Source organism: Rousettus aegyptiacus, unplaced genomic scaffold (assembly GCF_014176215.1).
Source record: "Rousettus aegyptiacus isolate mRouAeg1 unplaced genomic scaffold, mRouAeg1.p scaffold_m13_p_6, whole genome shotgun sequence".
Lineage (NCBI taxonomy): Eukaryota > Metazoa > Chordata > Mammalia > Chiroptera > Pteropodidae > Rousettus > Rousettus aegyptiacus.
The window spans coordinates 94,607,075-94,620,213 of NW_023416309.1; the positions used below are offsets into that span (position 1 = coordinate 94,607,075).

General features: G+C 47.4%; 1 protein-coding gene across 4 annotated transcripts; it reads right to left on the reverse strand.

The window, feature by feature from the left end:
* Positions 1-3,512: 3,512 nt before the first annotated feature.
* On the reverse strand, positions 3,513-12,914 carry RSAD1 (radical S-adenosyl methionine domain containing 1). Of its 4 annotated transcripts, none has more exons than XM_036223215.1 (10): positions 11,755-12,905; positions 11,251-11,384; positions 10,947-11,151; positions 8,532-8,897; positions 8,265-8,328; positions 7,698-7,845; positions 7,451-7,505; positions 6,653-6,756; positions 6,315-6,464; positions 3,513-3,644 (listed from the first exon to the last, which is right to left on the reverse strand). In XM_036223215.1, exons 1-9 carry the CDS (start codon positions 12,226-12,228, stop codon positions 6,347-6,349), a joined length of 1,668 nt encoding a protein of 555 aa, XP_036079108.1. In that variant the 5' UTR covers positions 12,229-12,905; the 3' UTR covers positions 3,513-3,644; positions 6,315-6,346. The 4 variants fall into 4 exon arrangements, with proteins under 4 accessions (XP_036079108.1, XP_016014026.2, XP_016014027.2 ...); XM_016158540.2 differs by having other exon boundaries at positions 11,797-12,199; XM_016158541.2 differs by lacking the exon at positions 11,251-11,384 and having other exon boundaries at positions 11,729-12,906.
* Positions 12,915-13,139: the final 225 nt, after the last annotated feature.

Consider the following 13,139-nt stretch of genomic DNA (forward strand, 5'->3'; position numbering starts at 1 on the left):
ATCCTCACCAACACTTGTTATTTTCCTTCTTTAAAAAAAAGTATAATTACCTCAGTGGGTATGGATTGGTTTTGATTTGCATTTCCTTAATGGCTATTACAGCTTTTCACGTGTTTGTTGTCTATTTGCATAACTTCTTTGGAGAAATGTCTATTCACATCCTTCGTCCATTTTTAATTAGGTTGTTTATCTTTTTTGTTTTTGCATTGTAGGCATTCTTTATATATGTTGGATATTAAACCCTTATTAGATCTAAGATATGCAAATATTTTCTCCCTTTCTGTGGGGTTTCCTTTCTTGACAGTATTCTTTGATGCATGAAAGTTTTAAATTTTGATGAAACTCAATTTGTAGCCTTTCTTGGTTGTTTCGGTTGTCTTCTCAAATGTTTACAACAACCACATGAGGTAGAGAATATCATTAGCATTTCCATTTTACAGATAAGGAAACTGAGGCATAGATATATTAAGTACCTTGCCTGAGATTAAGCAGTTAACAGGAGGCAGAGCTGGGATCTGAGTACAAGCACTCACACTCCAGGGCCCAGGCCAGAACAGTTCACAGGTGCTCAACTTGGTATGCATGAGTAGGATTTTTTAATTATCCCTTGAGCTTTAGACCTTGTTTAAGCAGGACTACCTGCTTGACAGTTTTCATAGCTCATTTTGTATTGTTCATAAATTCATCTGAAGGGTTGGTTCAGGGTGGGGACTACGAGGAGGGGCGTTCCCACAGCAACTTCCTTATTGATCTAAAGCACCCCGCCCCCGGCTGAGGCCCTGCCCACCTTGTCCCCCCATCAGTGCTGCCAAGACTCTCAGAAAGGGGTTCTGGCCCCTCACTGCAGTCACAAGCAGTGTAAGAATGGTGAGTGAAGCAAGTGAGGCCTGTGTAAGTTGGTCTGGGTCCGAGGGCAGGCTGAGCCAGGGACAGCAGGAATGGAGGTAAGGAGGCCCGAGGTCTAGGGAAGGATGAGAAGCAATGGGCGCCAGGAGAGACCTAATCTGGAGGTGGGGGCAAAGGAAAGGCACATGCTGGGAGTGAGTGTGTCCCAGGTGTCAGGGATCTGGGAAGCAGATGGGGCAGTCTCTGCCTGCACAGGTCAGCCACCTGAGAAATGGTGCCATTCCTGCCTGACCTGATGTGGTGGTAAGAGGTATCACCTAGTGAGGGGCCCTTCCTTCCTGGGTGCTGCTGCCTGGAGGCTGTCAGTCTGCCCTGTAGCACACACTCTCCCAGGTACCTAGGAGGCGGCAAGTTCTACACTGGGTCGGGGGAAAAATTTCCAGAAGCTCATGGTTACCTACTGACAAGTTTCAGCATCACAGGGAAACAACAGGTTTCTCTGCCTTGTCAGGCATCAGGAATTCCTGTTTGGGACTTGTAAAATGGACATAATAATAATCAAACTTATCTCATTGGGTTGTTGTGGAGCTTAAATGAGTCAATGCAGATAACATTCTTGGCGCGTGCCTGGCTTACAGCTATTACTGTACTACATTATGCTATTGCATAGGCACTGATGGTGGCAGAACCAATTAGAAAAGCTCGGGGCATGTTGTTGAGTAAAAAAAACAGGTTGCAAAATTGGCACACAAGTATGATCCCTTTTATAAAAAATTATTTTCCTTTCCACATCTATATCTATGCATCAAGGAATGTCTGGAGGGATGGTTATCCAAATGTTAGTAATGCTAATTTCTGGGTAGATTTCTTCTCTCGTCTATATGGTTGAAAAAGAAAAGGCATTATGATATTTGGGCAGAAAAAGAAAAAAGAAAAACCCTTTGTTAAACAACATCACAATTCACATCAAGTATTATTAAAGCATTCATACCCTTTGACCTAGCTATCTCGCTCTTGGGAACTGATTTGAGGAAATAACTCAAATGAAGGAAGAAGTTATATCCATAAAACATGCACTACAGCATTATTTATAATAGAGGCAAATGGGGGAACCACTTAAGTGACTTACTTTAGGGTAATAATTATTAAATTATTCACTGATTGGAACTTTGTGCAACAATTAAAATGAGAAAGATGATGAGCATTTAACAACACGGAAAAATGATTATGGCAGAATGAGAAGCAAAAGGGGCAGAATGCAAAATTAGAGCTGTGCCAGGAGCACAAATGGGCAAAAATCCTGCATGCATTTGGATGAGCACTGGCAGGGAATATGGGCAAATAAAAACTGTTTAATTCGTTGGGGCCACTGACGGTGTCTGTTTCTTTCTTTTTTTTTATTATTTAGAATTGTTCCTCTAATGTTGTTTGTGTAATAAAAAAAAGAATGGCTTTTACAAATTCCTGCAGGGAAAAGAAAGGGGAGCAGGGAAAGACAAAATAGAAGGGAGATCTGAGATTCTCCCAGAAGGGGGATCTGGATAAGAGAAATTCAGAGGCAGCACACTGGCAAACACTTCCAGTTTGGTCTTCTACCTGGCTGGCCCCAAGGGCTGTGTCCCCTTTCCTCTCTGACTTGAGTAATAAGATGAACAAAATAGTTGCCCAAGCTGGGGAAGCAGTATGTTAGCTGATTATAAAGCTAGGGTTAAGAGTGCTCTCCAGATTGGAATCATTTGGAAAAGTAGATGTGCTCGGTGCTGACAAGACTGTAGAGAAATGAGCACCGGCAGGCTGGCAAGAGCGTGAACTATGCAGGCTTCCTGGAGGGTAGTTAGGCGTCATGTATCCAAACAAAGGATGTGAGTATCCTCAGCCAGCAATCCCACTTGTTGGGATTTATCCTAAACCTAAGGGAATGATCAAGCCAGTGCATGAAAATATTTACATAAAATGTTCATCGCAGAGTTTACAAAAACCAACAGGTAAACCATCAGTATCACCAAAAAGGAATTGGTAAACTAAATTTTGATATAACCATGCAGTGGTACACTACAAAGCTACACTAAAAACAACTGGATGTAGATACAAATATGACATGAAAGGATGCCTACCACATGTTAACTAGAACAAGATGGCTCCAAAGAAAGATGCATACTATCATGTTTCGAAGATTGTATATCTAAATATGTTTATCTGCATATAGGAATTTTTGCTAAGATACACACCAAAATCTTAACAGTGATTAATCTTTGAATGGTGGGATTACAAATTGTATTGGTCAGTTTAGCCTCAGTTATACTACAGTAACAAACGACCCAAAAAATCTGGTTTACAACAGTAAATGTGAATTCCTCACTCCTCCTCACATCACTGTGGTTGGCTGCTCCACTGCCTGACACAATGTCTGTGTGACCAATCTAAGTCTCTGTGGCAGAGAGAGGAAATGGTGGACCACCCACTGGCTCTTACAGTCAGTGCGGGCAAGTCTCATGGTCCTTCCTAAATTCCAGAGAACAGGGATAGGTAATACCCCACAGGCCCTCAGGGAGGCGCACTCCAGGAAGAGCGGTAAACCTTTTGAACAATAATACAATCTACCACACAAGTTAGTTCATCCTTATCTTAGTCCATCTGGGCTGCTTAACAAAAATACTACAGACTGGGTGGCTTAAACAACAAACATTTATTTCTTACAGTTCTGGAAGCTGGGAAGTCCAAGATCAAGGTGCCGGCAGATTCAGTATCTGGTGAGAGTCTGCTTCCTGGTTTGTAGATATCTGTCTTCTCTCCATGACCTCACATGGTAGAAAGGCAGAGTGAGTTATCTGAAGTCTCTTTTATAAGGGCACTAATCCCATTCATGAGGGCCCCATCTTGGGGATTTTTCCGCATATGTACTGGTGGTGGGGGGGCAAACATTCATTCTATAGCAATCCTATTTTTCTTTGTAAAATGCAGTTCTGTCCCAGGAAATGGGTGGCCTCATGGGGATGGTACACGAGGGTTCTCATTGTTGGGGTCTTTCAGGAGGGAAAATAGAGAAACTGAATCTGGGCTAGCAGCTCCAGGCCAAGATGGCAGCTTCAAGCCTGAGGCAGAAGGGCTAGAGAGAGGTCAGGATTTTCCTGAATTTAAGAGATAAGTCAACCTAGACCTATGGTTAAGTATAATATGATGATGCAACAGACAGTTCTGGATGTACGGAAATGTTATGCCAGGCTGCTACTTACTATTTATATGACTCTGGGCCAGTTAGAGGGTCTGTTTGAATATCTCCTTATGTAAAATGGAAATTACACAAGCTGTCCTGCCTACTTCTAATACTTTGTGGGGTAGGGGGAGAGATTCCATCATAGGGCTTTATAATTGTTAGTGGCCTTGCACTCAGACGGTTTGGTCCTTCAAGCTGTAACCACACACTCACACATATTACATCTCCCCAACTCCTCTCATCACCAAAATAGCTTAGTCATTCCTTTTGTGTTCATGGACTTTTCAGTAGGGCAGGTGAAAAATGAAAATAAAAGTCTCACTATGAAGGAGAACTCATTTGATGAATGAGCCATGGAAGGCCTGGATTCAGGGAAGGACCTCACTCTGCTGGGTCATGTCTGGAGGTAGCTGTGTCCCCCTTGTTCCTCCTGACCTTGGCCTCTCAGAACGGAAGGCAGGAGATGACAGGGCTTCCGAAACTGGCCTGATCATTAGAGCCATTTAGGAAGCATTTAAAAACTAGATTCCTTGGCTCCGCCTTCGGGAGATTCTGATTCATCTGGGGAAGCTGAGTAACAGAAGCTGATCCACGCTACCCCCACCAGGCCCTGTCTCCTGTCCAGGCTGTCTGCACAGGCCCCGTGAGGTGCCCTGAAGGGAGGGCCTGGGCATCTCAGGTGGCACGAGCCCTGGCCGCTAGGAGAAACTTGAGTGGGCCCAGGTTATCTGATGGTGCACTTGCTCTGGCCCTGTGCTCACTTCTTGAATATCAAGACCAGACAGCACAGGTCACCTGAAAACTGCACCAGGCCAAAGGAGGTAGTAAGAAAAACGTATTCCCCCTTCCTGCTCCCAGCGCCTCAGAAGCAAATGGGCCACAGGCTTCTAACGTCTGCCTGGACACCCTTACTGATAAGCCTGAAATTTATCTCTTTACACATCTACCAACGTAGAGGTGAGTTTCTTGAGGGCTGCGACAGGTCTATTCCTCTCTGCATGCCCGGTGCAGTGCCTGGCACACCAGTAGTGCTTGCTGAATATTTCATGAATAAATGGGAGGTGGTAACACTTACCACATTACCACAGGTCACAAAAGGACTGATATTCACACCCACTAGGCACACAGGAAATACACGTGCTCACCTCTGAGGGGTGGGGAACCCCATCCTTAGTCACCCGGCTAGCTAGAGGCTGAGCTTAGCATGCTCCGATTTGCAGGGGTTCTAAATTACTTTTGGTATCATATACACTTTCATATGAAAAATTATGACGTTTCCTCACAGGCAAATGCCTTTCTCTTATACACACATATACACATGCGCTACATACAATTTCTAGGTTAAGACTATCAGCCCTTCAAAAAAAGGAAAAGCTCTATTATGTGGATGAATGCCAGTTAATGAATGTAGATAGAATGACAGCATCAGAAATTAACATTTGCAACCCTCACCCTAATCACTGATTTAGGCAAGGATCATCAGTGGATGCTAAAATCATTGTGTCAATAACTATCAGGGAACAGAAAGAAATCTCAGCCTAGGCTAAGCCTCTAGCCCCCAAATCGGGATTCACACTGCACGAAGGGACCCGGACAAAGCAGAAGACCACAGTAAAGGAAGGCTCCAGATGGTCTTATTACATTATTTAAATAAAACCATTTCTGCAAGTAAAAGGGTAGGAGAGAATTATCAGGTTCTGGGTCTTTTCTGAATTCTTCTCCCCTCTCTTTTCCCTGTTTGCTTCCCCCACCTTCACTCTCTCAAGGGAAAGGCTACATGAGAGAGGGAACTGGGAGAGGGAACTCAGGAGGGTCTGTGAGGCTCCTGACACCCCAAACGCATCCTGGTTGCCAAAATAGAAGGAACAAGGCTTGCTCGGACCTTTCTCGCTATTCTCAGAGGCCAGCAGGCTGCTGTGCTGGATACACACATGGGCCCAACAGCGTACCTCAATCCCTTCTATGTCCTGTCTTATGTTGTAGGGGCTGGAAGCCTAAGAGCTAGATTTCTCAGCATCTCTTGTCAGCCAGGATTTGCTTTAGAGGTCACTAGTGAGAGGCACTTGCAGAAACCATTACTCCTTCCCTAGCAGTGGTGGGTACATTTGATGTCAATTCCCAGACAAGAAAGGTCTTCCCATTCACCTCATTGTAGCTGGTTCCCTGGGGATGCCAGGGCCAGGTGATGACCAGAGCTGAGATGGCACCTGCCAGGCGAGGTGCCTGTAGTGTCAGCCCTATCCCCCAAGCCTACCCGGCAGTGTCCTGGGATACGGAAACATCTGGTCATCTTCCTGGCACAGATGAGGGGGTTCTCTGCTGCCAGGCCTCTTGTAGTCGAGGTAGAAGGGTCAGCAACAGAGAATCTAGCACAGCCAGTCCCTCCCAGGAACACCGAAGACCCCTGGGAAATCAAGAAGCCTGGATATGACCATTGCATCTTACCAATTTCAATCCCCACTCTTTACCAGTGTCACCCAGAACCCACAGGCCTCTCCTCATTGGTCTTTTGCACTTTTCCTGAATATGTGACCTGTAGTCACATACTGGGCCTGGGATTCTTTAACTACCCCCACCCCCACCTCAACACACCTGTGATCCAGCAGCAATAGGCCCTGCTCCAGTAGCATGTCCACCTCCTTTCTTGCTCCAAACACATCCCAGAGGGTCAGCTGGGGCTCAAACTGCTGCCAGTGCTGGAGAGACCAAAAGGGTCAGAGGTGCAGGGACCACAGGGTGGGCAGCTGGCAAGGCTACTCTGGGCCACAGATCTGGAAGAGTGGTGAGGTAGGGTGCTGTCCAGCACAGGGGTCTCAGTAACTGACTCTTATGCATACCAGGTCCAGACACATGGGCCAGCAGGGAGGTGAGCACATTCACTCCTAGTCCATGTTCAGGTCAAAACCCAGCTCTCAGCCAAGCCAGGTCTCTCTTCAATCCTCCACCCACCACCTGCTGCTGCTTAGGGTACGGCCAGCCCCAGCCAGGGCTTTATGGCCCTGAATCATCCAGAGCAGCTCTGAGTTTGATCGATCATACAGTACACTTCCTATCTGAGCTCTCCGCACTGTTCAATAACATTTGAAAACCCTTAATCTAGTCTATTCCCTATAGCTGAGAAAGTTGAAGTTCATAGATGACAGGATGCCTGTCCAAGGTTGCAGTAGAACAGGGATGAGATCCCAGGTCTCTGCGGCCCTAGTCTAGGGTTCTCACCATCGCCCCCATTGCCCATCTGGCACTAAAGCCCAACCTCCAGCTGCCAGCCCCAGAGGAATGGTAGGGGTGTGTGTGTGTGTGTGTGTGTGTGTGAAGAAAGAGTGAGAGAGAGAACGATTCTGTATGACTTAGGAGGAGGAAGCAGTGTGCCAGAGGCCCTTGACCCCTTACCTGGTGAGTAATCCCCACGTCTGTGCGCAGCCCCATTGCCAAAACTTCCTCTAGCCTGAAAGGAAAACCATCAAAGGGTCTTGGAGAGGAGATCTGTGCTTCTTCCAGTCTTAAACCCTATGCTGGGATGGGTGTGTAAGGGGCTGCTTATGAGGGTCATGCAGTGTGGGGCAGGGTAGGAAATAAAGAGGTTTCTAAGGGTACAGGAGAACCCTGGATGAAGAACCCTGTGCCCTCAGATGCTCACAGCTCCAGCTCGCCCAGGGGGGTGTGCTTCCGGGTGCCGTGACCAAACAGCATCACCTCTTTCATCCAGTTGTTAGGCTCCAGGGTCTGGATCCGAGCCTCCCGGACGTAGCGCCCGGCCCCCTGGGGCATAAATCGCCCATGGGCCCCTGACAACATCAATAACCACCACCGCTTTAATAGCAGCTAACGCTGTGTGTCTGCCAGATGTTGAATGGTTCTCTGAGAGTGGTCCCGGGACTAACAGAATCTAACGTGCTAGAAACGTAATTTCTCAGGCCCTACTCCGGCCCTGTCCAATCAGAAATTCTGGAGAAAGGGCCCGGCAATCTGGGTTTTAACAAGCCCTCCACGTTATTCTGATGCATGCTAAAGACTGAGAACCACGGTGCCAGGCACTCTATCAAGCACCTCAAAATGTACACTCGATGGCTCTACAGCATCATATTTTGCTATACTTTACATATGAGGAAACAGAGGCTCAGAGAGGTTAATAAGTAGTCCAAGATCACACAGCCATGACATTCCACTCCTGAGTCATCCCTTTTATGGTTCACAGGAGACTCACCTGGCCCAATGCCAAGGTACTGACCACAATGCCAGTAAGTCCAATTGTGGGTACTAAGCGCCCCCTGTGGGGAGGGAGGGAAAAGTCAGGGCAGAGCAAAGAAGGTAGCCCCATTTCTACTCAGGTAAGGGGTACCTACTTATAATGTCCCACTACCTCAGGCCTCAGAGCACCAAGCAGAGACCTTTCTCCCCATAGGGCCACATTTCCCAGGTCAGGCCTCAGCCTGCCCACTTCCTGCCTTCAGCCACCAACCCCAGGACTTACATTCCGGGCAAAATTGGAGACCTCGTACTGGCGGAAGCCAGCCTCCCGAAGGATTGCCCGGCCCTCCTGGTACATCTCAGCAGCAAGCTCAGGGTCAGGGGCAGGAAGGGCACCCTGCTGCACCTGAGCGAAGAGGGCAGTGCCCCGCTCCAGGGACAGCTGGTAGAGGGAGATGTGGTCATCACAGTGACACAGCAGTTCCTGGAGCTGCCCAAGCCACGGCCCCACCTGCTGTGTTGGTAGCCCCAGCATCAGGTCCACAGATACGCGCCCAGGAAAGAGGCTCCGGGCCTCTGCCAGTGTCTGCAGAGCATCGCTGGCCGAGTGTGTCCGCCCCAGCAGCTGGAGCTCAGTGTCATCCAGGGACTGGGGAGAGAGGGTCCAGTGTAAGCACACAGGCCAGCTCAGAAGAAAACAAAAGCACTCAACTGATCTTAATATAGACACACAGGTGAAAATGCAAAACATGGCACAGAGCTGGAAGGCAAATGGTCAAACCAGTACCAAGGGTGCCATTCACTGAAGGGTCACTATGTGCCAAGAATATTTATGCACTATATAATTCATCCTCATAACCCTCCAACATTAGCAGATGAGAAAACTGACATTCAGAGATGTTAAGCAACCTGCCCAAAGTCATATGATGGCAGTCAGACCTGGAATTTAGGGCTGTCTGACTCCAAAGCCAAGAGTCTTTTAATTTTACTTTTTATTTTGCAGTATTTCAAACCTATAGAAAAGTTAAAAGAAAAACTCAATAAACACCTTCATCTAGTTCACCAACTAACATTCTGTCACATTTCCTTTGTCTCTCTGCAAACATACACACATATTATTATTATGTTGAATCATTTGACAGTAAGTTAAGACCAGCACTGTTGAAAAATCTTTCTGCGATAATGGAAATGGTCTATATCTGCATTGTCCAATACAATAGGCACTAATCACATGTGGCTATTTAAATTCTATGATAATTAAAGTAAAATAATCACATTCCAAGTGTTTACTGGTATGTAGTCAGTGCGGATATAGGATATTTTAGTAGAATATGGTAGCCACTGGCCACACGGTGGTGAGCACTTGCCTGGCAGTTATTTAAATTTAATTAACTTAAATACTGTACCTTTTAACTCCTAAACACTTAAGTGTATGTTGCCTAACAACAAGGACATTCTCTTACAAAACTACAATCCGATTACAGAGTTCAGGAAATGTAACATTGATACAATGCTATTATCTAAAACACAGTCATATTCAAATTGGCCAACTGTCCCAATAATGTCTGCTGTAGTAATTTCCTCTTCCCATCCCAACCCAGGATCCAACTGGGGTCACATATTGCATTCAGCTGTCACTGACTCTTTAGTCTCCTTTAGTCTAGATCCTTAGTCTTTGTCTTTCATGACACTGACATTTTTGAAGAGTATAGGCTAGTTGTTTTTCAAAATGTCTCTTAATGAATAAGTCTTAAATAACTGTTGTACATCATTGTGCTTATAGCTAACAACACTGTACTATACACGAGAAGATATAAGATAGATCTCGTGTTACCTATTCTCACTACACACATACACAGTAAGTCTCTTAGGTTTTTCTGAGGTTTCCTCACAACAGATTCAAGATATGTATGCATTAGGGGCAGAATACCTCAGAAATGATGTGTTCCTTTTGATATGTCCCATCAGGACAAGGCTCTGACCCTAAACTCTGTGGTAAGTGGTACATGTATTAGAAGGGCATTGGGAGGTATGGATAGAGAAATACTGGACATAGAAATAATACCAGGGATCAACCTGAGAGGAATATGTTTTTCTCAACTTCAATGGCTTCTCTGTCATCACTAGGCAAAACCTCAAATTCCCTAGAATGATGCTGAAGGCTTCCTTGATTCCAACCTCTCCAATCAGAAGGGATGACTCACAGCTCCCCCAAAACGTGAAACGCTCATCCATATCCTGTATCTTTTCCTCCCACATCCTCTTCCTCATTCAAACATCACCTCTCCAGGAAGGTTTCCATGATTTCATCAGACTGAGATTCCCTTCAGTCTGTACCTTTTGTAGAGACCCCTTTAGCATCCTGCAATGATCGGACCACCTGTTTGCTTCCTCCTGGTCTCCAATCATGTAACAAATCTTTTTTGAGCATCTACTATGTCTCAGGCCCTGTGGTGGATGCTTGGACTACTGTAATAAACAAAAAAAGCATGCATGATCTCTGCCTCACAGAGTTTGTGGTCTAGCACAAAAGCAAACAATTACATAGTTATAAAAACGTCACCATACACTTTTCAGTACATACTAGCACCCAGAAAGAGGAGCTCAATAAATGTTTGCCCAATAAATGAATGTGACCAGAAGAGAGACAGCACTGAAAGGCTGGGTGCTCTGGGATGGGGTGGGTAAGACTGGTTACCTGGAGGCCAATGGACAACCTGTTGACTCCTGCTGCCCGGAATGCTGCCAGCCTGGAACCTGGGGCCGAAGTGGGGTTGGCCTCTAATGTGACTTCGGAGTGTGTAGGTAGGTAGGTTGCTTGGGCCACTGCCTCCAGGACAGCAGCCACAGTGTGGGGACTGGCTAGACTAGGGGTGCCCCCACCAAAGAACACAGACTCCACCCTGGGGAAAAAGGATGGAGAAAATGAGACCTAGTGGAGCACTCTGGGATGCCTGCACCTGTCCTATCCACAACCCTCAATATCTGACCCCAGTACCCACCGCTGCACCCCGCTAAGCTGCAGCAGCGTCTGAGCCTCAGTCACCAGGCAGCTCCGCATGGCGGCCTCCTCCACGCCGCGGGATATGTACTTGTTGAATTTGCAGTAACTGCAGCGCTTCTCACAGTAGGGCCACTGGGAACAGGGGGTGTACAGAATGGGGCGAGAGGTGACCACGGGCTGCCCTGGCCAGTTCCGGGGTTCAGTCGCACACATTCCCATCCCCATTCCAGATCCGTCAACGGTGGCTACACAATGAGAGCCACAATTCCCCCAAAGGAGGCCCGACTAGGAAGGATTATTACGTCTACTGCAATAAGACAAAATTGAAGTTAAGAAGTAAATTCACATGGTGAAGGTAACCGAACTAGTGAGCACCAGAGACTTCAGGTCCCCGGACCCACACATTTCCCTGCCACGGTACCAGGTCCTATCCGAGACCTCGCCTAGGGGTGGGGAAAGTAGGCAAGTCGGCTCACGAGCGAAAAGTCACTGTGTGGGTTACCGCCGGCGCCGCCTTGTCCCCCGAACTCCGCCTCCTCCTTACGTGGACGTAAAGCGCCGCGCGCTGGGTCCCGGGCCCAGGACTCTGAGATCTTTCCGTACCATCCACGCGGCGGCACCTCTGGACCATTTTGGTCGCGGCCGCCCTGGCACCAGCCCGGACCCCAGGGAGCGCCATAGCACGCACTGAGGGCCAGCAGCCGGGTACGCGGGGGAAGATGGGAGCCCGCAACGCGCCCAGTGTGCACAGAGTCGGATCGGTGGGCCGCCCCGGCGCAAGGAAGAGGGGCTGCGTGAACGCGCGGATCGGGGCCTCAGGTGTGCGGCGCCACCTGCCGGACATCGATGCGCTCACTCCAACCGCCCCGCTTTCCTTTCGCTGGTGGCCAGAAGGTTGTGGAGCCAGGGGCCCTCCTTTCGCACCCAGTTGAGGGGAGAGTTCCCTGACCCATCCAGGAATTTGTAAATCGTTCATTGAACTCCTTCACATTTTATGTGCCTGGCACAGAGCTGGGCGCTGGGGAAATTCATGTGCATGAAACCAGGTCACAGTACAGGTGCATAAAATAGGAGGCAAACCAAGAGGCAGTAGCCACACAGATATTAATTCAGCACGTGGTGGATACCAGGCCAATCAGTTCTGTGATGTAGGGCGGTCGTTAAAAGGGCCGTGGAGTCAATATGGGACGAGAGGGCACTTGGACATTGAAGGAGCAGAAAATCCCAGGGGAAGCTGCTTGGCCTGGAGACAGGCCAAACCCCACCCCCCGCCCCCAGAACCTGCTGGGAGGAGAGTCAGGGATAGTATCTGATAGAGAGACAGGATTCAGGTGAAGGGCTGGGAAAGCAGGCACCTGAACTGTCCCATGAAGTGGAAAGATCGTGGACTTTGAAATCAGACAGCTGGGTTCTAATTCCAGCTGTGTGACCTTGGGCAAGACCCCGAACCTCTCTGAGTTTCCATTTCATCATTTGTGAAATGTGGCTAACGTCTACTTGACAAATTTGTTGGAAAGATTTCAGGAGAGCATGTATATGAGAGCACCTAGCATAGTGTCTCAGAATCTCCTAAACTTACCTTCATTTTCTAAAAGGTAAAGAGAAGGCAGCTGCTGCTGGGGCAGACACACTGGGAGGTAAGGACTGCAAACAGCAGGAGCTGTTTTTGTTTCCTGAGTCAAGCTGTAGCCTGCTTTATCTGGCTTCTCCACGTATATCAATGGAATGAATATATATATATATATATATAGTTGGTTGAGGAGGGGATGGAGGAGTAAGGAGATGTGGGATGATAGCTAAAGAGTATGGAGTTTCTTTGTAAGATGAAAATGTTTAAAGTCGACTGATGATAGTGGCACATATCTGTGAATATACTAAAAACCAATG

Coding starts and splice junctions, on each gene's coding strand:
- RSAD1 (XM_036223215.1), bottom strand. CDS start 12,228: ATGAACGATTTACAAATTCCTGGATGGGTCAGGGAACTCTCCCCTCAA. Junction 11,152..11,250: donor CAGCTTAGCGGGGTGCAGCG/GTGGGTACTGGG, acceptor CTTTTTCCCCAG/GGTGGAGTCTGTGTTCTTTG. Junction 7,846..8,264: donor GTACCTTGGCATTGGGCCAG/GTGAGTCTCCTG, acceptor TGATGTTGTCAG/GGGCCCATGGGCGATTTATG.